The 16,624-nt window shown below is 38.2% G+C and overlaps 1 protein-coding gene across 1 annotated transcript in view; it reads right to left on the reverse strand.

Moving 5' to 3' along the window:
- Positions 1-5,841: 5,841 nt before the first annotated feature.
- The window catches only part of EFL1 (elongation factor like GTPase 1), a 63,332-nt gene continuing 52,549 nt past the window's right edge, over positions 5,842-16,624 (reverse strand). Inside the window, exon 20 of the mRNA XM_054272628.1 lies at positions 5,842-6,554. Coding sequence (XP_054128603.1) covers positions 6,366-6,554 — 189 coding nt within the window. The 3' untranslated portion in view covers positions 5,842-6,365. The remainder of the gene's footprint in view (positions 6,555-16,624) is intronic.

Genomic DNA, 16,624 nt, shown 5'->3' on the forward strand with positions numbered 1-16,624 from the left:
CATGATGAAAAGCAGGGGTAACTCAGCATACATTGAGCAAAGAGGGAAGAATCAAGGCTGGCACTTCCCTCCACAACAGCTCAATATTTCAGCAGATTTACTGTCAGCCTCCAGCCCTTTTGCTTTGGATCAAGCAGACTCAGATCCAGAGTCAGATCTAGGGAAAAGGCATCTGTTCAGGGACTATTAGCAGCTCTTTGTTTTATGAAGTGACCAATGTTTCCAAAGGATGCAACATCTTTTCTTTTTCAATAAGGATTTTGCAAGAAGCTTATCTGCAATGAAAAAAACACACCACTTTATAAAAAGTATTACAAAAGTCATTTTTACAGTTACAGTAAAAGACCACAACACAGACATTAAGAGTCTGTCCCTCAAAACCACAGGTCTTTCATTTGCTTGATGGTTTGGGGCTTTTTGTTTGTTGTTTTTAAAGTAATATACTATATTTGGGGGCTCTTGTATGCATTTGTTTTTTCTGCCATGGTGAAGCTGCAAACATTGTCATGTTTTTCTCTAATTTGGTGCCAACATCAAACTGGAAACTTTTTTTTTTAACTGAAAACCAAGATTCTGATGAAATACAAGACCTGTGGTTTTTAGGAAAAACAAAGTATCACAAGATTTGTCAAAAAAACACAGGGCTGGCAACAGTAACAATCTTATGTACAGTAGCCTGCTATTTATAGGTGCACTCACAAGTCTGCAGACATATTTCTGCTCTCCAGTAACAAACCTAGGAGGAAAAAGGCTCAGCAACAATTATCACAGATACCTGTCATAAGTCAAGAACAAAATGCAAGTGGCACAAACCCCAGATCATCATCTGGCAGAAATCAAACAGGATTCAACTGCAGTCACATAAACAACAAATTACACAAAATGAGATTCTGGTCCTAAAACTCTGTACAAGTCCTAAAAAATCCTGAAGTCCTAAGAACCAAAGACTCTGCTGTATTATAAAGGGCACTTCCATGGAATGGGCAGCAAAGGGAGGGATATACATTCCTTTGTATATCCAGTCCTGGCTCACTGAGGGGTGTCTAACACTGTACATGGGATTTCCATGCTCTGCACTGACTCTGTCAACTGCTCAGTGCCTTCCTTCCCTGAACAGCTCTTTTGTTCCCTACAAGCTGAGGTTTAAGTTAATGTCCACCTCCAGCTCTTCTGGCCCCTGTGTTCCTGCTCACAGGACACCCTCTGGGTTAGCACAGCCCCACAGCATGGAATGGGCAATGTGGCTCTTTTGGATTGTCTCACAGTGATTCACACATAATATGACAATAACATTGCTCAAGTCCAAACTCCTAATATAAATATTAAATGTTTATACACAAATGCAAGGAAACCTTTGAGACATATTTAGAAGATGCAGCTGTTTGACGTTTTTTTAGTCACCTATGAAAAAATGCATAGCTTAATTCTTTCTGACCAGAGAAATGTGTTGGCTGCAAGCTCCAGAGGAAAAGCAGAGCTCAGCTTGTCAGACACCAACTCTTTGTCTACACAGCTAAGTAACTGTGACACAGTGATGTTAATCAGTTTTAGTATTTTCTCTTTGGAAGAAATGATGCTGATAAGCTCAAATACAAGTGACAGCTATCAGAGAGCAGGATTGGTACTGTACTTCCATTTTCTATAGCCCAACTCTGCCAGCCCAGGTTAGCAGAGGCTTCTTCACGTGTTCTGGGGTGCTCCACCCAGAATGACAAGACCAAAAGAATAATTAAGGGATTTCCCTTACAGTATTCTTTTAGTTGAGAAAGAGTAAGATCTGTAATTTCATGATGTTGGGCCTCCCACCTTCAGGCAGTCTCAGAACTGCATCCCCAGTGGATCTCAGAACCCTGAAATATACACTTCCAACCCTGAAATATACACTTCCATTCAGTTCTTCAGGCTCCACCTGTCCCAGCAACAAGAATCCATGATTCAGTGGGAGGTCCTGGCAGAAATGGGATTTAAAAGGTTATTTAGAGCTGCTTTCTGTAGTCATTGTACTGGGAACTGGGGAATTGCTGCTGCTGGGAATGCACAGCTCCCTTCTAACAAGCTCCCCAAATGATGAGCCTGCCACAGTATTTTTACTGAAATTACACGACTGCAAAGGAGACAGAGGCTTGTTTCTTCACACAGTCCTTTGCAGAAGCAAGGCTACACAGAAGGGCTGCTCTGACTGCTAATACACTTTGCCTGCCAAGGCAGCCAATCTTCCATGGAGCACACTTGCACATTATCTATTATTGACCACTTCTAGAGCACAAAGCAATCTCATTATGCAATGAAAACAGTTCCTACAAAGGCATCTATGCAAGTGTGATGGGTTTTTTCCCACAACATTTTTACATTACTCCTCCAGCCTTCCCCTTTCACACCAGCTGCATTCGAACTACTCGCTGGCCTTGATGCTTACAATGTTGGATGTGACAGGAACAGACTAGACATTGTTTTAACACAGGAAGGTTAATTTAAAATAACCTTCCTAAGCTGTTCCTCCTGCAAGACAGCAACATTACAAGGAGAAGACAAGGATTCATAAATAGGATCAGCTTTCAGTGCTCAGAGCAGTGGCAGCAGCACTTGTGACGAGCGCTCTGTGCCGAGTCCCCGGGGAAGCGCAGCCTCGGCTGCTCTCACAGCTCCTGCTGTCAGTCACTCACAGCCTCTCCCACTCAGGAGCCTTGCTCTTGATCTCCTAAAGGTAAATGCTACCACCAGACAAGAGATGAAAGGCAGAAAATGCTCCATAGCATGCCCACTACTGTATTTCAGCACCAGCTGGCTTTTGATGTATCTGCATCCCCCAGCAAATGAGCCAGCCTTTGAAATTAGGCTGATTGTTAGAAAATCATCACTTAAAGGAGCCTTAGAAAGATTTAAGAAAAAAAACCCCAAGACTTACAGTCACACACATGTATTAGAGGTAACCAAAAGTCACTACTAAAAGGCTGTATAAGTCCTGCCATAAAAATTTCTTGAGGGATTTTTGTCATCTTAGTCTCTACTCCCACATGACTGACCTTGACTTTGCATCCTCCCCTTTGAACAAAGCAGGAATAATACCCCAGAGTGCTCAGGAGATAAGTCCAGCCAAAAAGATACACTGCCTTCAGATGCAGCAAAGGATTAGAATTCCTGAAGCTGTCATGGACTTTGTCAAGGTCTTTATAAGCATAATTAAATGTGTCTCTTTCTCATGATCAACCTTCTTACAGGTCCACAAAAACAGCATTTAGGCAGCCTTGCATGATAGCCACTCCAAACTATTTCCTTGAATCCTACAATGAAAAGACCACTGGATATTGTTTTCCAAATGCCATAAAAATACCACACTGAATTAAAAAGGCCAGGGATTATTTTGTACTACCCCTCTAAAAAGCCTGTTGCTTACTCCACAGCCAACTTTTTAGATAAAGGTGTGGGCTTTTTCTTCTATTTTAAGAAAGTTATAATCCAGAATTACTGTTTTCATGAAAATATGGCAGAGGGGGCAATGAACCATACAACTGTCATGGAATCATCACTAAAGCCCAGGAGTTTCTTGAGGCTTGTCTCTAATTCTGAGGCCTCTGCTATAGCAAAAAAAAGAGACAAAATATTCCAGAGTAGCAGTTCACACTGGCATAAATCATTCTGAAAGCAGTGATATAACAGTGATTTATTCATTACCTTACTTATTACAGTGTAAAAGAATCATATGAAAAAATCTGGAAAGAGCTCTCCACAGATGGGAAAAAGCCAGCACTGAACTGGTGATGATGAACAATCTGCCTTCCATTTGTAATTCCACCTGAGAAGATGCAGATTTTAGCTGTGCTCAGTGGACACTTCACAAAAAAAAAAAAATCTTGTAACTGCACTGAATTCCCCTCCTCCTCCTCAGGGGGTAGCAAACCTGTGTGAGCACGTAGGAAATGCAGGGCTCCTGACTAAAGTTTTATTTTTGCTGTCTGGCCAAATTATTAGTTGTTACCCTTTTACACAGTAGCTTTTCTGGGAGAAAAAATGCATCCAGATGTTTCACTGGAGAACACTGAGACATGTCACTTTGTAAGGGTGAAGGACAAGGCTTTTACAAGGCCATGAAAATGCTAACAGGAAAGCACTACTGAATTTTGCCTTTTTTTTTTTCTGTGTTGAAATTCCAGAATCAGCAAGTCTTTACAAAGATAAGCAGTTTCAGTATAAAGAAGTAAGACGATAATAAAAATATTCCTCTAAAGAATCAGTCAGGTGTTATACAGTTGGATCTTTGCTAAAACAGGAAAATGAAGGAGGAGGGATGAGGGGAAGAAAGGATAAATTAACAAGTAAATAAATAAATAAATAAATAAATAAATAAATAAAGCAAGCTCCTGTAGGAAAACAGCATCTGTTGAAATAGCAAATATCTGTCAAACAGTCCAAACCACACTATTTCATGGTATCTATTTTTTCCTCCCATTAGTCATGGTTTGCAGGAGTTTTAGAACCATGGAATGATGCAGCTGTAAAAAACCAAAACCTTTTCAGTTTATTAATAGATGCTATAAAAATAAATACTAATTTTTATCTCATCTACTTTTGAGTAGATCCAAAGCAGCACAAAACAAATCAAAAAGCACAAAATCACAACAGAGGATATGACTAAGCCACATCAAGTAGATAAGAGCCCAAACTTCAGGCACACTGCTAAATCAAATTGGTATTTACATGTAAATATTTTATCTTGCATGTAAACCATTTGTCTCAACACCAGTAAGATCAGCAAAGCCTACACAGACAACTCATGTTAGCACTGGAAGTGTTTTCCTTCTCAGGGCTGTACTGAGGCAGCACATCACAGACACTGCACATTTGAGAAGGAAAAGTGGTGAAGAATAACACAATATGAAAAGTACACACTTTTTATCAGTATCCCAACATACCTATGTATGGTTTAAAATAAGAGGTTACTCCAAGGACCAATTTCAAAACATTTTATGAATACCAAAGGACAATGTGTCAATGTTACAACAGGTACTAAAAAGCCCTTATCCCTGTTTTCATGACTATCCTCCTCCTATACATGATGCAACAAAAAAACTACACTCTCTTGCCTAGTTTCAACTCTTGGGTTTTCACAGGCAGTCTGGTATGAACAAGAACCAAAATGAATCAGAAGCCATGTGAGAACTCAAATTATGCATTAAAAAAAATGGTGCTGACAAAATTGTCCAGCTCATTCACATCCTCTCCTCCACGTGCTCTTCTGCTTCTGCTTCCAAAGGAAACCAGCAAGAAACACACAAAAATTTACACAGCATTCTGAACCAAACTGAAGTTAGAAAGGAGAAAAACCTAATAGAAGAAGCAAAACTACCAGATACCTTCCCTGAAGAATTTAGGTTGATGTGATCAGGGCCAGGAGAAAAGTCACTTGAGCTCCCAATTCGAGTTCTGCTGCCAAGTCACACTGTGGGAGGTTTTAAGCAGACCTGCAAGCTTCTAGTCCCATCTGTAAATGGCACTTGTCTGGCACTAGGTTTAAATATGAAAAAACATTTCAGACAGATATATTTGAGGAAACCCTCTCTAATCAGGAGTGCTGTTTTACTTCCAGAGTTTTCAAGTACAAAGTACTTTACTTCCTGCATAAGTATGGGAAGAAAATTGATGTCCAGTTTCTCATTTATATTGGAGATACTCACTCCCCTCACCTAGTCTGTGGAAACTGAAGTTTGTAATAAGGTGTTCTCTAAGGAGGGAAAACAACACAAATCTTGCTCATCTTTTTGCAGTGCTGCTTCCACATATGCTATTTGTGCCCTCTGATTTAAAGATATATGAAAAGATGTAAGATGTATTACTGCTTTAAGTAACTGTTCATATGAGGAATGGAGTAAAACAGATAGTTTAGAAACTCCTAATAGGCTTACATCTATTTACATGCAGATAACTATGAAAGGTATGGGTAAGAAACAAATACATTACAGAAATTCATTTAAAAAACAGTCAAAACCATTAAAGAGCTAAATTCAGTGCATGGTTTATTTGCAAGAAGCTAGTTAACCAGCTCTTACTGCAACTACATGTGACAAATCAGAAAAGAACAAATTGAACTGGGAGTTCCTAATCCTTGGGACACAATGTTCAACAGGGCATTAAATTTTAAAAATTGAGACCAATTGCAGTGAATACACTTCTATTTTATTTCAATAAATAAACTATTTTCTCTGTACAAAACTTGGAAAGGCTTAAGTTTATTAAAACATAAGCCACAGACAAAGCATGTAAGAAAAATGGTATCAAAGAACAAAGTCCAGATGAAATTTTGCATCTGCTGCATATAAAACACTCCACCCACACTTAGCTGTGTCAGGAGAGAAAGGAGGCAGACACAGCTACTTATTTCTGCTTAGAGTTCTTTGCTTCTCAGCGTGCTCCACGATTTTTTCTTCCACATAGAGCCCCTTCCTCTTTCTCACTGCATTCATGTACTTGCGGGCCTGGTTCTCCGAGTCTGCCTTCTCCCCAAAGTGCAAATATTCCTCCTCAGTCGTGGGCACCCAGAACGGGTCACTGGAAATGATCTACAAAAGGAAACAAAAAGAAAAGAGTCAAGTAATACAAAAGTTTATTAGCACATTTCAAGCAATCAACCGCTGAAGTAGAGAAACCAAAGTAGAGCAGACCAAGCTGTCTGGAAAGGCTGCAATTAGCTGTGGAAGCAGAGAACAAGAGTTAACACACACTCTGCAGCTCTCACCCTAAGAAACCCACAATAACTTTTCAAATTCAGCCGCAATTTCTGCAAAAGTTTTTCTAAAAGCAATTTCAACTGCCCATCAGGAAACAGCGCTAAACAATTTTCAGAAAATTCTCAACTTTTAAGAGAGAGCTCCTTATTTAGAATATTATTGCACAACTACTGTATCAGAATTTATCAGAATTGAAGATTTCTACTCATTTCTGTGCCCTATGTTTTCCAATCCCAATCCTGAGTTTTTAAACCATCTGGACAGATGGTTTAAAAATCACTGTTTCTGGCTCTAACATATTTAGCAGAGCTGCTCTTGCAGCTTTGTAGTCCTCCTCTAGAAGAGAGTTAGATCTAACATGATCAGACAACAACTGGACAAGCCTTTATTTCCAGTTCATCCTATATACCCCACACTTGTGGAACTACCATAGAGGGTATTACAGAGAACCCTAAATATGAACATTAGGAAGGGATGGAATTGACCATATAACGTTACATAGGTTCTACTGCAGATTTCAAAAATACTAATTTTTCTTGATTGTAGATTTCCTCACAACAGGCAGTTACAGATAATATATGTTTTCTAAAAAACCCAAAGGTAATAATGTACTCATTCCTTAAACAAAACTCTCATGGAAAAAGCAGTCCAGACAAGTATTAGTTACTGCAAGAACCACAATAGTTGTAACAACTGAGCACATTACTCTATAATAATTTCTGAAATATTAGCACTAGCACTAATAACTGACAAGGAGAGAACAAATTTTCCTAAATTACCAATTTTAGCTTAATGCTATGAGCCTTTTCTACCGTTGCAAACTTTTTCTTCTGACAAATCCTTTCAATTGCCATATGGTACTTCAACCTAAGCAAAATAACCTAAAGCTCAGGTTACACAAACAAACAAGAAGAGGAATTAAAAAATTATGACTGAAGATGGATGATTTTCCCCAGAAAAATCAACAATTGTGGAGTCCTAATTTAATATCTCACATTAAATAACTCCCAACACAACCACACAAATTACACTTTATGGGGAGTCAGGAGAGTGACTATGGCAGCCTAATTTGTATTAGGCAATACTGTAGGTTCAATCTTGCAAAAATGGGATGTAAAGCTAAACCAACAGAAACGGTTCTAGTTTGCCACAGTTAAGCTCATGCACAGACTAAATTAAGTGGGTATTACTCGTGCTGAAAGTGACAGCCAATCTCAATTATTTACATGGGAAATGACTATGCACAGGCTTGTCTGGCTGAAAACCAAAAGCAAGTAGAGCTCAGAAATAAACAGTCTGAAAGTCAGCTTTCCAAATTTTTCTGTGTTTATTTTTCACCATAAACGTAAGGACTGTCTAACCACAGAAGAATCTCCTTGAGTCATACCACTGTGATGTTTTGCACAGGGCCTTCTAACCAATGCATACAAACTTAGAGGTAATTCCTTGACAGCTTATATCTATAAAAAAAGAATGGTCCCCCCTCTGTAAGAGTTTGAAAGTTTCACCATTAGTTTATGCACAAAAAATACAAAGGGCAGTGAAGACTGCATGCTGACTTGTGCTCATCCTGAACACCTTAATGATGTAAAGCTACAAGGGACTTCCCCTTTAATGATCTGCCTAAAGAACTGAACAAACAAAAAATTCCAAGTCTAAGAACACATGAAGAAGAAAAGATGACTGATGCTCAATGGATTTGCTTCAGACTGTACTACTTAGGGAGGTTCCACAGCTACAAATCTGTAAGTTAAGGACTGTTACTATGCCCTTTGATGCCTTTTTTAATTGGCAAGAAATGTAACACCCAGAAATTATGCCCAGAGAGAAGCTGTGAGCCTGCAGTTCTTGAAGAATGAATGTAACAGAGGAATCCAAAAGTATACAAAATTGAACTTACAGATCGAATCTACCTGTAAATATTTAGATACTGTAGTGATGGATGTTTAAGAAAATCCCCAGGTTTGACAGACTGGCTCTTTCAATAATTGATGAAAGACTTGCCCTACTGAAGTTCTGCACTGGTTATTTCTTCCACTGACAATAATTCTTTATGCTTCAACAGGTCTAAGGGAAGTCAACATAACAGCAGGTTTAAATGTACTATTCAGTATTTATTAGCCAGCAAGGGTAAAGCTATTTCAGCCCAGGGTTACAGAATCCTGAGTGAACCTTGTTCTGCCACATGATGCAGTAAAGAGGTTAATTAGGTTTCAAAGAACTACCTCAGGAGTAGCTTGGCTTTTCAACCTGCCTAAATAATTCAGCCACTACACGCTGCTTCTAGAGCAAGATCTGGTGGCATCAGAAAATTTCTGTTAGAGGACTACACCTACCTAAATGGTGCAGATACACTATAAAAGATGAAATAATCAGCAGATGTGTTGCCATGCCATGGTAAGCAAAGGGAAAGAGGAACCTAGGCCATCATCTTTAGGAAGTCACTGTAATCCTATTATGACACAGAGGGGTGTTACTGACTCAGTGACCCAAACAAAAAAATAGAAAGTTTTTCTTTTTTGAAAGTTCTGATTCTGTGAGTGAAGGCAAAGGCACAAACCAGACTGTTCCTCTTTATTCATATCACATTAATGCATCAAGGCAAATGTTCACAGCAGGTGGAATCCATCATTCCCCTGCTCTGTTAATACAGTGCAAGCATGCAAAAGGAGAACAGTCCCAAAGCATTGTCATCAATTTCCTTACAATGGGAACTGTCAGAATGGTGGGTCTGGGTTTCCTGGAATCAGAGCTAAGAAGCTTTTTAGGTCCTGAGCTATTGTTTGTATTCATGGGAACCACACAGGGATGGTTCTGGAATTTGTAACAGGAATTGAGTTTTTGTCTGGATGAAGTCCTCAGTGATGAATTAGATTCTAAATGGACCATTCCTTCTGGAATACGGTATAGTAATTTCACAGAGGGCATTTACTTTGGATCCTGGAAAATCCACAGGCTCAAAGCAGAACAGATACCCAGAAACATTATTTATTCTATGTTGCATGCCACTTCTAACTTAAAATTATTTAAATGTTTCCATATTCTACTTTTTCAGTACAAAACTACAATATATAGCCTAAGACTCCCCTTAAAATCAGGAATGTGACAGTGTGTTGACAACACTGTTACAAAAAGCTAAATTCCTCAACAAAACCTTCAATCAAAAGAGAACTGGACATTCAAAATGATATGCTTTGCAGAGATGAAAAATCTTTAAGAGACTGAAGCAATTCAGTCAACCTTCTATCAGAGGTCTGCCTCTCTCTCTCTGCCAGTGTATTGTGTGTCTGGGAACCACTGAGCAGGGAGGAAAATAAAATTATCACAGCCAAATATTATGCCCCAAGTTTAAGAGACAGAAGATGTCAAGAGGCACTAACATTAGGAATAAGAATCTGTAAAACCAATGACATTATGGTATTGTTAGCATTATGATAAAGTACACTTACCACCATAGACTTGGTAACTGGAAATTTCAGCACACCTTTTCTCCAGGAATTTTTCTAGGATTTGGGAATTTTTTATTTTTAACAGCATGAACTAGCCAGTGGCCTGTGCTTATTTATTATTCAACATCAGAATTCTCTGGCAGGGACAATATCAGCCTTAACTGCAAACAGCCCAGCACATACACGATTACTCCTCCGAGTGTACACAACAAAGTGCTCTTCCTTAACATAACCAAGTATTTCTAGACATCTGCAAGGCTCTTCTGACATTTATTTTTAAAAGTAAACTATAAATCAAGATCCATGCAGTGGATCACTGGACCAGCATTTATTCTATTAGAAAACAAGCATTTTCTCAAAATGAGCCCATATAAAATGCAACACAAGAAAATGAATCAGTGCACAGCAGCTGATACAGTTCTTAAATCTGTTATCACAAACACAGTGCCTAAGTGATGGAAATGTTCCTTTTAAAGGAGCATTGAAATTAAGGAACATTTTAAATTAATCTCCATTGATTTATTTCCTAGAAGTCTTGAGTGATATAATTTGTTTAAAATATGACTATAAGCACACCTGTAGAATTCCATTATCCTTTAAAGAAAAATAAAAACTCCCAGTCAAATACATGAAGTGTGTCCCATCACTCACTGCAGAATCCACTCTAGGTATAAATAAAACTATTTATAATGTAGTCAGCTGGGATTAGGTATCTCAAAAGAAGTGAATAGATTACTTCAAATATTATAAGCAAAAAGTGTTCTTTAGAAGAAGAAACCATTCTAAAGCAAGATGCTTCATTAAATATAACAACTATTCAAACCAACACACCCAAACAATGAAGTCTCCTAAGACTTGTTTAGTAAGAGCATGCAGAGTAGCACAGGCAAAACAGATGTCACTCTCTCTCAGCTTAACAACAACACATTAATTATTCAAGCTATAAATGCTTGTATCTCTGTGAGAGACATAATCTGAATACCTGTAATAATAATCAATAAAAATAGAAATACTGTGAGCATACTATGTCAATACTGATAAATGATAGGGTGTGTACTAATCCTGCAAATGATTATGTAGGCTAATCAAGCTTTTCAGTAAGACATGAGTTAGAGTAGACCACTTGCAATTCAAGAGGACTTGGAATTTTAAGGCTTAATTTGAGGATGATTTATTATTTGCATTTCAGTGTCACCCAGATGGCTCCAATAGTGATCCTGGTCCCATTGTCTAGTGTATTTCACAAAATGATGGTAAGAAACAGTTTCTGCCTAAGGCAGCCTAATTATGCAAAACAAGGTTGAGAGAAGCACCAGAAGCAAACAGAAGGGATCAGCCTAGTTCATCCAAAAGGTCAGGCAGATTTGGGAACACAGCCATGCTCCTGGTAGCACTTCCCCTACTGGTCCTTACTGTCTGATGAAGACAGAAAATTTCTTTTGAGCCAAATATCATCAATGTGGAAAATGCCTCAGCTGGGCCATGAATAGAAAGAGCAGTCTTACACTGTCTGATGGAGATTTTAAGTCCAAGCAACATTTTGGCCTTTGTGAACTGCTCAGTAAGAAATCCCAAGAAACACTAAATTCAGTGTGACTGGGCACAGCAGCCATCAGCAAGCCAGGAAAACATTATGCCAGAAGTTCTTTCTTGTCAAGAAAAAACAAAGTCAAAATAATATTATGCAAAATTTCAGTGATGATATGGGCTCCAGTGGATCAGAATCCTTTCTACCTTTGAAAATTCGATAGCAGAAGGGTATTTCAGGAGCATTTACAGTTCAAGTGGTGTCCACCACCTAGCAATGACAATGAAATAGACACAGACTATGCAACTGAGAAAGGTACAGCTGATACGCATGTCTGACATGCCTCAAGTAGCCCTGAGAAACAAAGAATACAGAGGTGTATGTGAACAGTTACCTACTGTTTTTCAAGAAAACCATATATAACATGCTGGGTAATGCTGCACAAGTGGTTCTGCACTGAGCACAAGCAAATTCAAGTATTTGGGTACTGGCACTGTGCTTCCAGAACAGAGAATACCCTACATGAGTGTACTGGCTGTGGGGATACCCTGCAAATAAAAGAAGCATCCAAAACTATCCCATAATTCAGAGCTTCCACTCACAATATAATGGGGGCTGCCAAGGCCTGAAAATGCCTAGTTAGATACAAGAACTCCACTTCCAAGAAATATTGAAATAATGAACATTTACACAGTAAGCTATAAAATAAACTCATACAAGTTTATTTTGGCTCAGGAGCATCATCCTTGTTTTTGTCTCAAACAGTGACAGCTAAACTTTACTCTTGACTTCAGCCAGGAGCTGTTAATGGGAATTTGGTGACTGGAAATAAAAAAAGGAGATGTGTGGCTCTACTGCTGCATTTTTTCCTATTACTTAAGAAACATGTCTTGAGAAAGAGAATTAAAGCCACACCCCTAGCACTCTTATTTACTGTTTCAATTAGCTTCAGATGTTCCTGCCAAAACAATGAGGTTTTTATATTTGAAAGGTTCCAGGTTACTCCTCGAATTCATTTATGTGCCCAAACTGTCACTGGTAAAATAATGTATGTAAAATTACAGTTCAAACCTAGAATAGATTCTCTCTCATTACCTCAGCCTGCTTCCTGTTTAATGCAAGCCTAACAATCTCATCCAGCAACTTCTATATTAAGCCCCATCTTCTGAGCTGTAAAATTACTTACAATTCAAAAGGCATGAATTAAAATTCAGAATATAAAACTTCCACATTCAGAAGTCTCATATTCTTAGCAATTATTACACACAGCCCTTCTCTTACCTTTCTCCAGAGCCCTGAGGCACGTTCTAGGCACTTTTCTACTTAGAAGGGACAATGACAAAGAATTCTGATTAAATGTATTTACAGTTCACTCATGCCCCCTCAGGAAGAAAAGCATCTTTAATAGTTAATATTCACACAGTTGAAAAGATGTGATTTAACAGGAATACTATACATTTCACAACTTTACAACTGGTAGATGTGTTTGACAATTCTTGCTGAAAATTCAATCAGCATCTGAATAGAGCCACATGCATTATTTCTTTTTGCTTTTAACACAGATTTCCCAAATGGGATGAGAGTTCCATTATTCTAAGGATTCTGCAATCACAAATACCTTCTTGTTCAAAGCCCTATGATTAAGATAAAATTTCATGACTGAGTAAAAGATTTAACTGCAAAGAATTAAGAACAAAAGTAACAGGCTTAAATAAAAACATACTTATTAACTGAAGGTTATTATTAATCCAAAGTTTAAAAAAATACAACTAGCTCATAATTATCCCAAAGTTAAATATTTCAAACTAACAATTAAATAAGAAAGTTTATACTGAAATCTAAGAAAGTGCTGCCAAGTAAACCCAACACACCTAACATTTGCCTAACTTTAAACATTAGGTTTTTTTAAGCTGGGAGTAAACTGAAAGCTCCCATTAATGGTTCCTTGGTGCTGTCCTTTACAGGCAGGAATAAATTCCATAGGCATGTCAGAAGAAATTAATAAAAAAGGAGTATCTGACAAGACAGACCTCGATATATGTATTGCTCCATCCCTTGGGGCTGGAGCAATCCCAACTACACAAAATCCATTCATTAACTGAATTTTTTAAAAAAATGGCAATATCATTTCCACAGAGACCAAAACAGCTTCATTTAAATGTAGGGTCTATCACTGACTTTTCTGTATTCAGAGTCTACAAATCATGGGAAGGAGATATAATAAAAGAGTGAACTCAAACCTCAATTCTTTAAACATATTCTATGCATGTGATTTCCATGGGACAAAGTGTTTGGAAGTTTAAAAATCCCCCAAACTGTCTATTCCCCTTTGTGTAAAATGAGATTAACAACACATTAGAAGGAATTTGTGTGACAAATACATGTCTCAGGTACTCAGCCAATGAGCTGAGCACACTGAGAAAGCAGCAGCAGCACAGAGTTCATTCAGAATGCCATGGAAGGGTTTGGAGAGTGTGCAATCAAAGCAGCAGCCACACTCTCAGTAACACAGTTTTAACACTAAGGAAAAACCAGTTTAAGATTACACAAGTTCACATCATACTATCTTAAACAATGATGCATTAAATAGTAAGAATTCAAATAAAATGCTGGAGTTTATCATGTAGATATATATACCATAATTCATCAGTAAAGTGATAAAGTCATGCCCAACACTGATGCAACTTTGTGCAGAATTCAAAAAGAAGAAAGAGGAGCTGAGATACAAATAATTTCTCATGGTTTCTCTGTCATGCTAACACTAGAGATTCTGAAAATTGTATTTATTTAGAAATTGTCTTGATGGTGTGAGAGTAACATGCACTCCTTCTGCCATCACTGCACAGAGATAACATTACCAGTAGCTTAGTAAAAGACTTATTTTATCACAAAAATATGTGAGCATGGCTTTCATGGAGACAAAAAAGCCAAATCCTCCCCCACTGACAGATTCCCCAGGTGGATAGGTGACTGGTTACACAGTAATTTTCCTACTACCAATGCATTTTACATACTAGCTGCAATTATAATCTCTCTCAGAGGTCAGATTTAGAATATGTTGCCAGTTGTTCAAATCCCTCTGTCCTATGAATATCTATAACCATGTGTGAATATTTTCTGATGTAAAATTCATAACATCTGAGAGCGAATGCACCCACCAAGGCTTGGGGATAGAAGGGGAAGTCTGAGAGCCACAGGGTTCATGTTTTAGCTTAGTGCTGGAGCACAGGAGCTACAAATCCTAAAGAAGCTGGCACAGAACAATGGTTAGCTGGAATTGAGTCCTACTGGCTGATATTCCTCCAGGGCACTGATGCCAGAGGTTTACACAAAAGACCACTAAAGCCACAAAACCTCACCAGCTGCACTTCAGAGGAGACCATCCAGAACTGACAAGATTACTGTACACAGTACAGCCAACACTCACTGGCTTGAGGTACCTGATCTGTAACTGGCTGTAACCAGAACCTCTATACTTAAAAGATGCAGATTATCTATTTTGTTGTGTGTGTACACCATGCGTGAAGGGTCTTTTTTTTTTCCTTTCTGCATTCTGTGCAGCTGTTTTTCCTTTTGTGGTTCTACGTGAAGGTGGACTTAGTCACAAGAAGACTAAATAAATCAATATAAAGGAGGAGAGCCAAGTCCTTGGTGCCTGCATTCACTAACACCAGTAAGGCACCACTGCCAAGCAAGACATAATGTGCTTTTCCAAGTGGACTGTTTCAAGTACTCTTCCCAACTCTTTTGCTAGCACGTGGCCAGTTTGCAGTTTTCCATTATCATCCACATAAAATTTCTGACACAGTTACCATAGTTACTAACAAAGAAATACAGTCAGTGGAGTATTTTACAGATAGGGGGACAACTTAGTGTGGATGAAGGATCCACACCATGTGAAAAGGCAGCACATACTTCAGAGAAACACTGGTAAGCAGCCCATACTCAGCTGGTACCTGAGTGTCACTGACCTCAAAATCTACAGTGGGTTGTACTCAGAGACTTGACATTTGAGGTGACAAAATAAATCAAGGATCAAACAAAGAAAGATTTTTTTCATCCATTTACAAAAGATTCTGTTGTTTTCTAACACCAAATAAAGGAAGGCTTGACCAAAACCAACAAACAAACACCCCCAACCAAACCCAGAAAAACCTAGACTTTAAAGTTATTTTAAAAATTTGAGGTGAAAAGTTTATACCCACTGACTTTTGCCCTTGAAGCCATTTTTAGCTTCTTCAGTGGAGTCTTCTGAGGAGCCTGACAATGCAGGTGCGTTTGTCTTGAACAAGGAGCTCTGATGTACAGCCTTTTATTTTTCCCCCTGAATATCTACTCTCCACATCATAGAAATAAACTACACTTTCAGCTGATGACACTCCTCACCAGTTCTCCCACTTGATCTACACCTTCACATTCAACTCTTCATTTCTTTAAGTGACAGAGATGACCAAAAGGAAAGATTTTGAGGGCACCACTACTTACTATCAACAGATTTAATTTTGAGAGAATGAAATCTATTTGGTTTGTCTTTTAAGCATGAAAATTTATGTTGGCTTGGAATATGGAAGGTGCCTGCTAGACCTTAAGAGGTTAACTTTCATGTGCATTAGATTTGCTGATACATTTATTTTCTGTTAGCGGTAGGTTGGGGCTGGTTTGTGGTTTTGGTTTTTTTCCCATTCCTCAAACAAGTTTACCAGAGAACTCATGAAAAAGGGCACATCAATACAGGAAAACACATCTATAAAGAAACAGTTTCATTTATGAAAGACTTACTTGCTATTGAAATAAAAAGACCACCTAAACAAAATATAAATACATTTCTGAACAGCATATCTACAAAAAGAAATAATATAAGACTTTTTTCTTCATTTCAAAAAGGAATTAATCAAATGTCTTGACCAAAACTTAACCTTTTCTGC

This window comes from Melozone crissalis, unplaced genomic scaffold (genome assembly GCF_028551555.1).
Source record: "Melozone crissalis strain CALT ecotype California unplaced genomic scaffold, PUWL_Pcris_2 ptg000014l_1, whole genome shotgun sequence".
Lineage (NCBI taxonomy): Eukaryota > Metazoa > Chordata > Aves > Passeriformes > Passerellidae > Melozone > Melozone crissalis.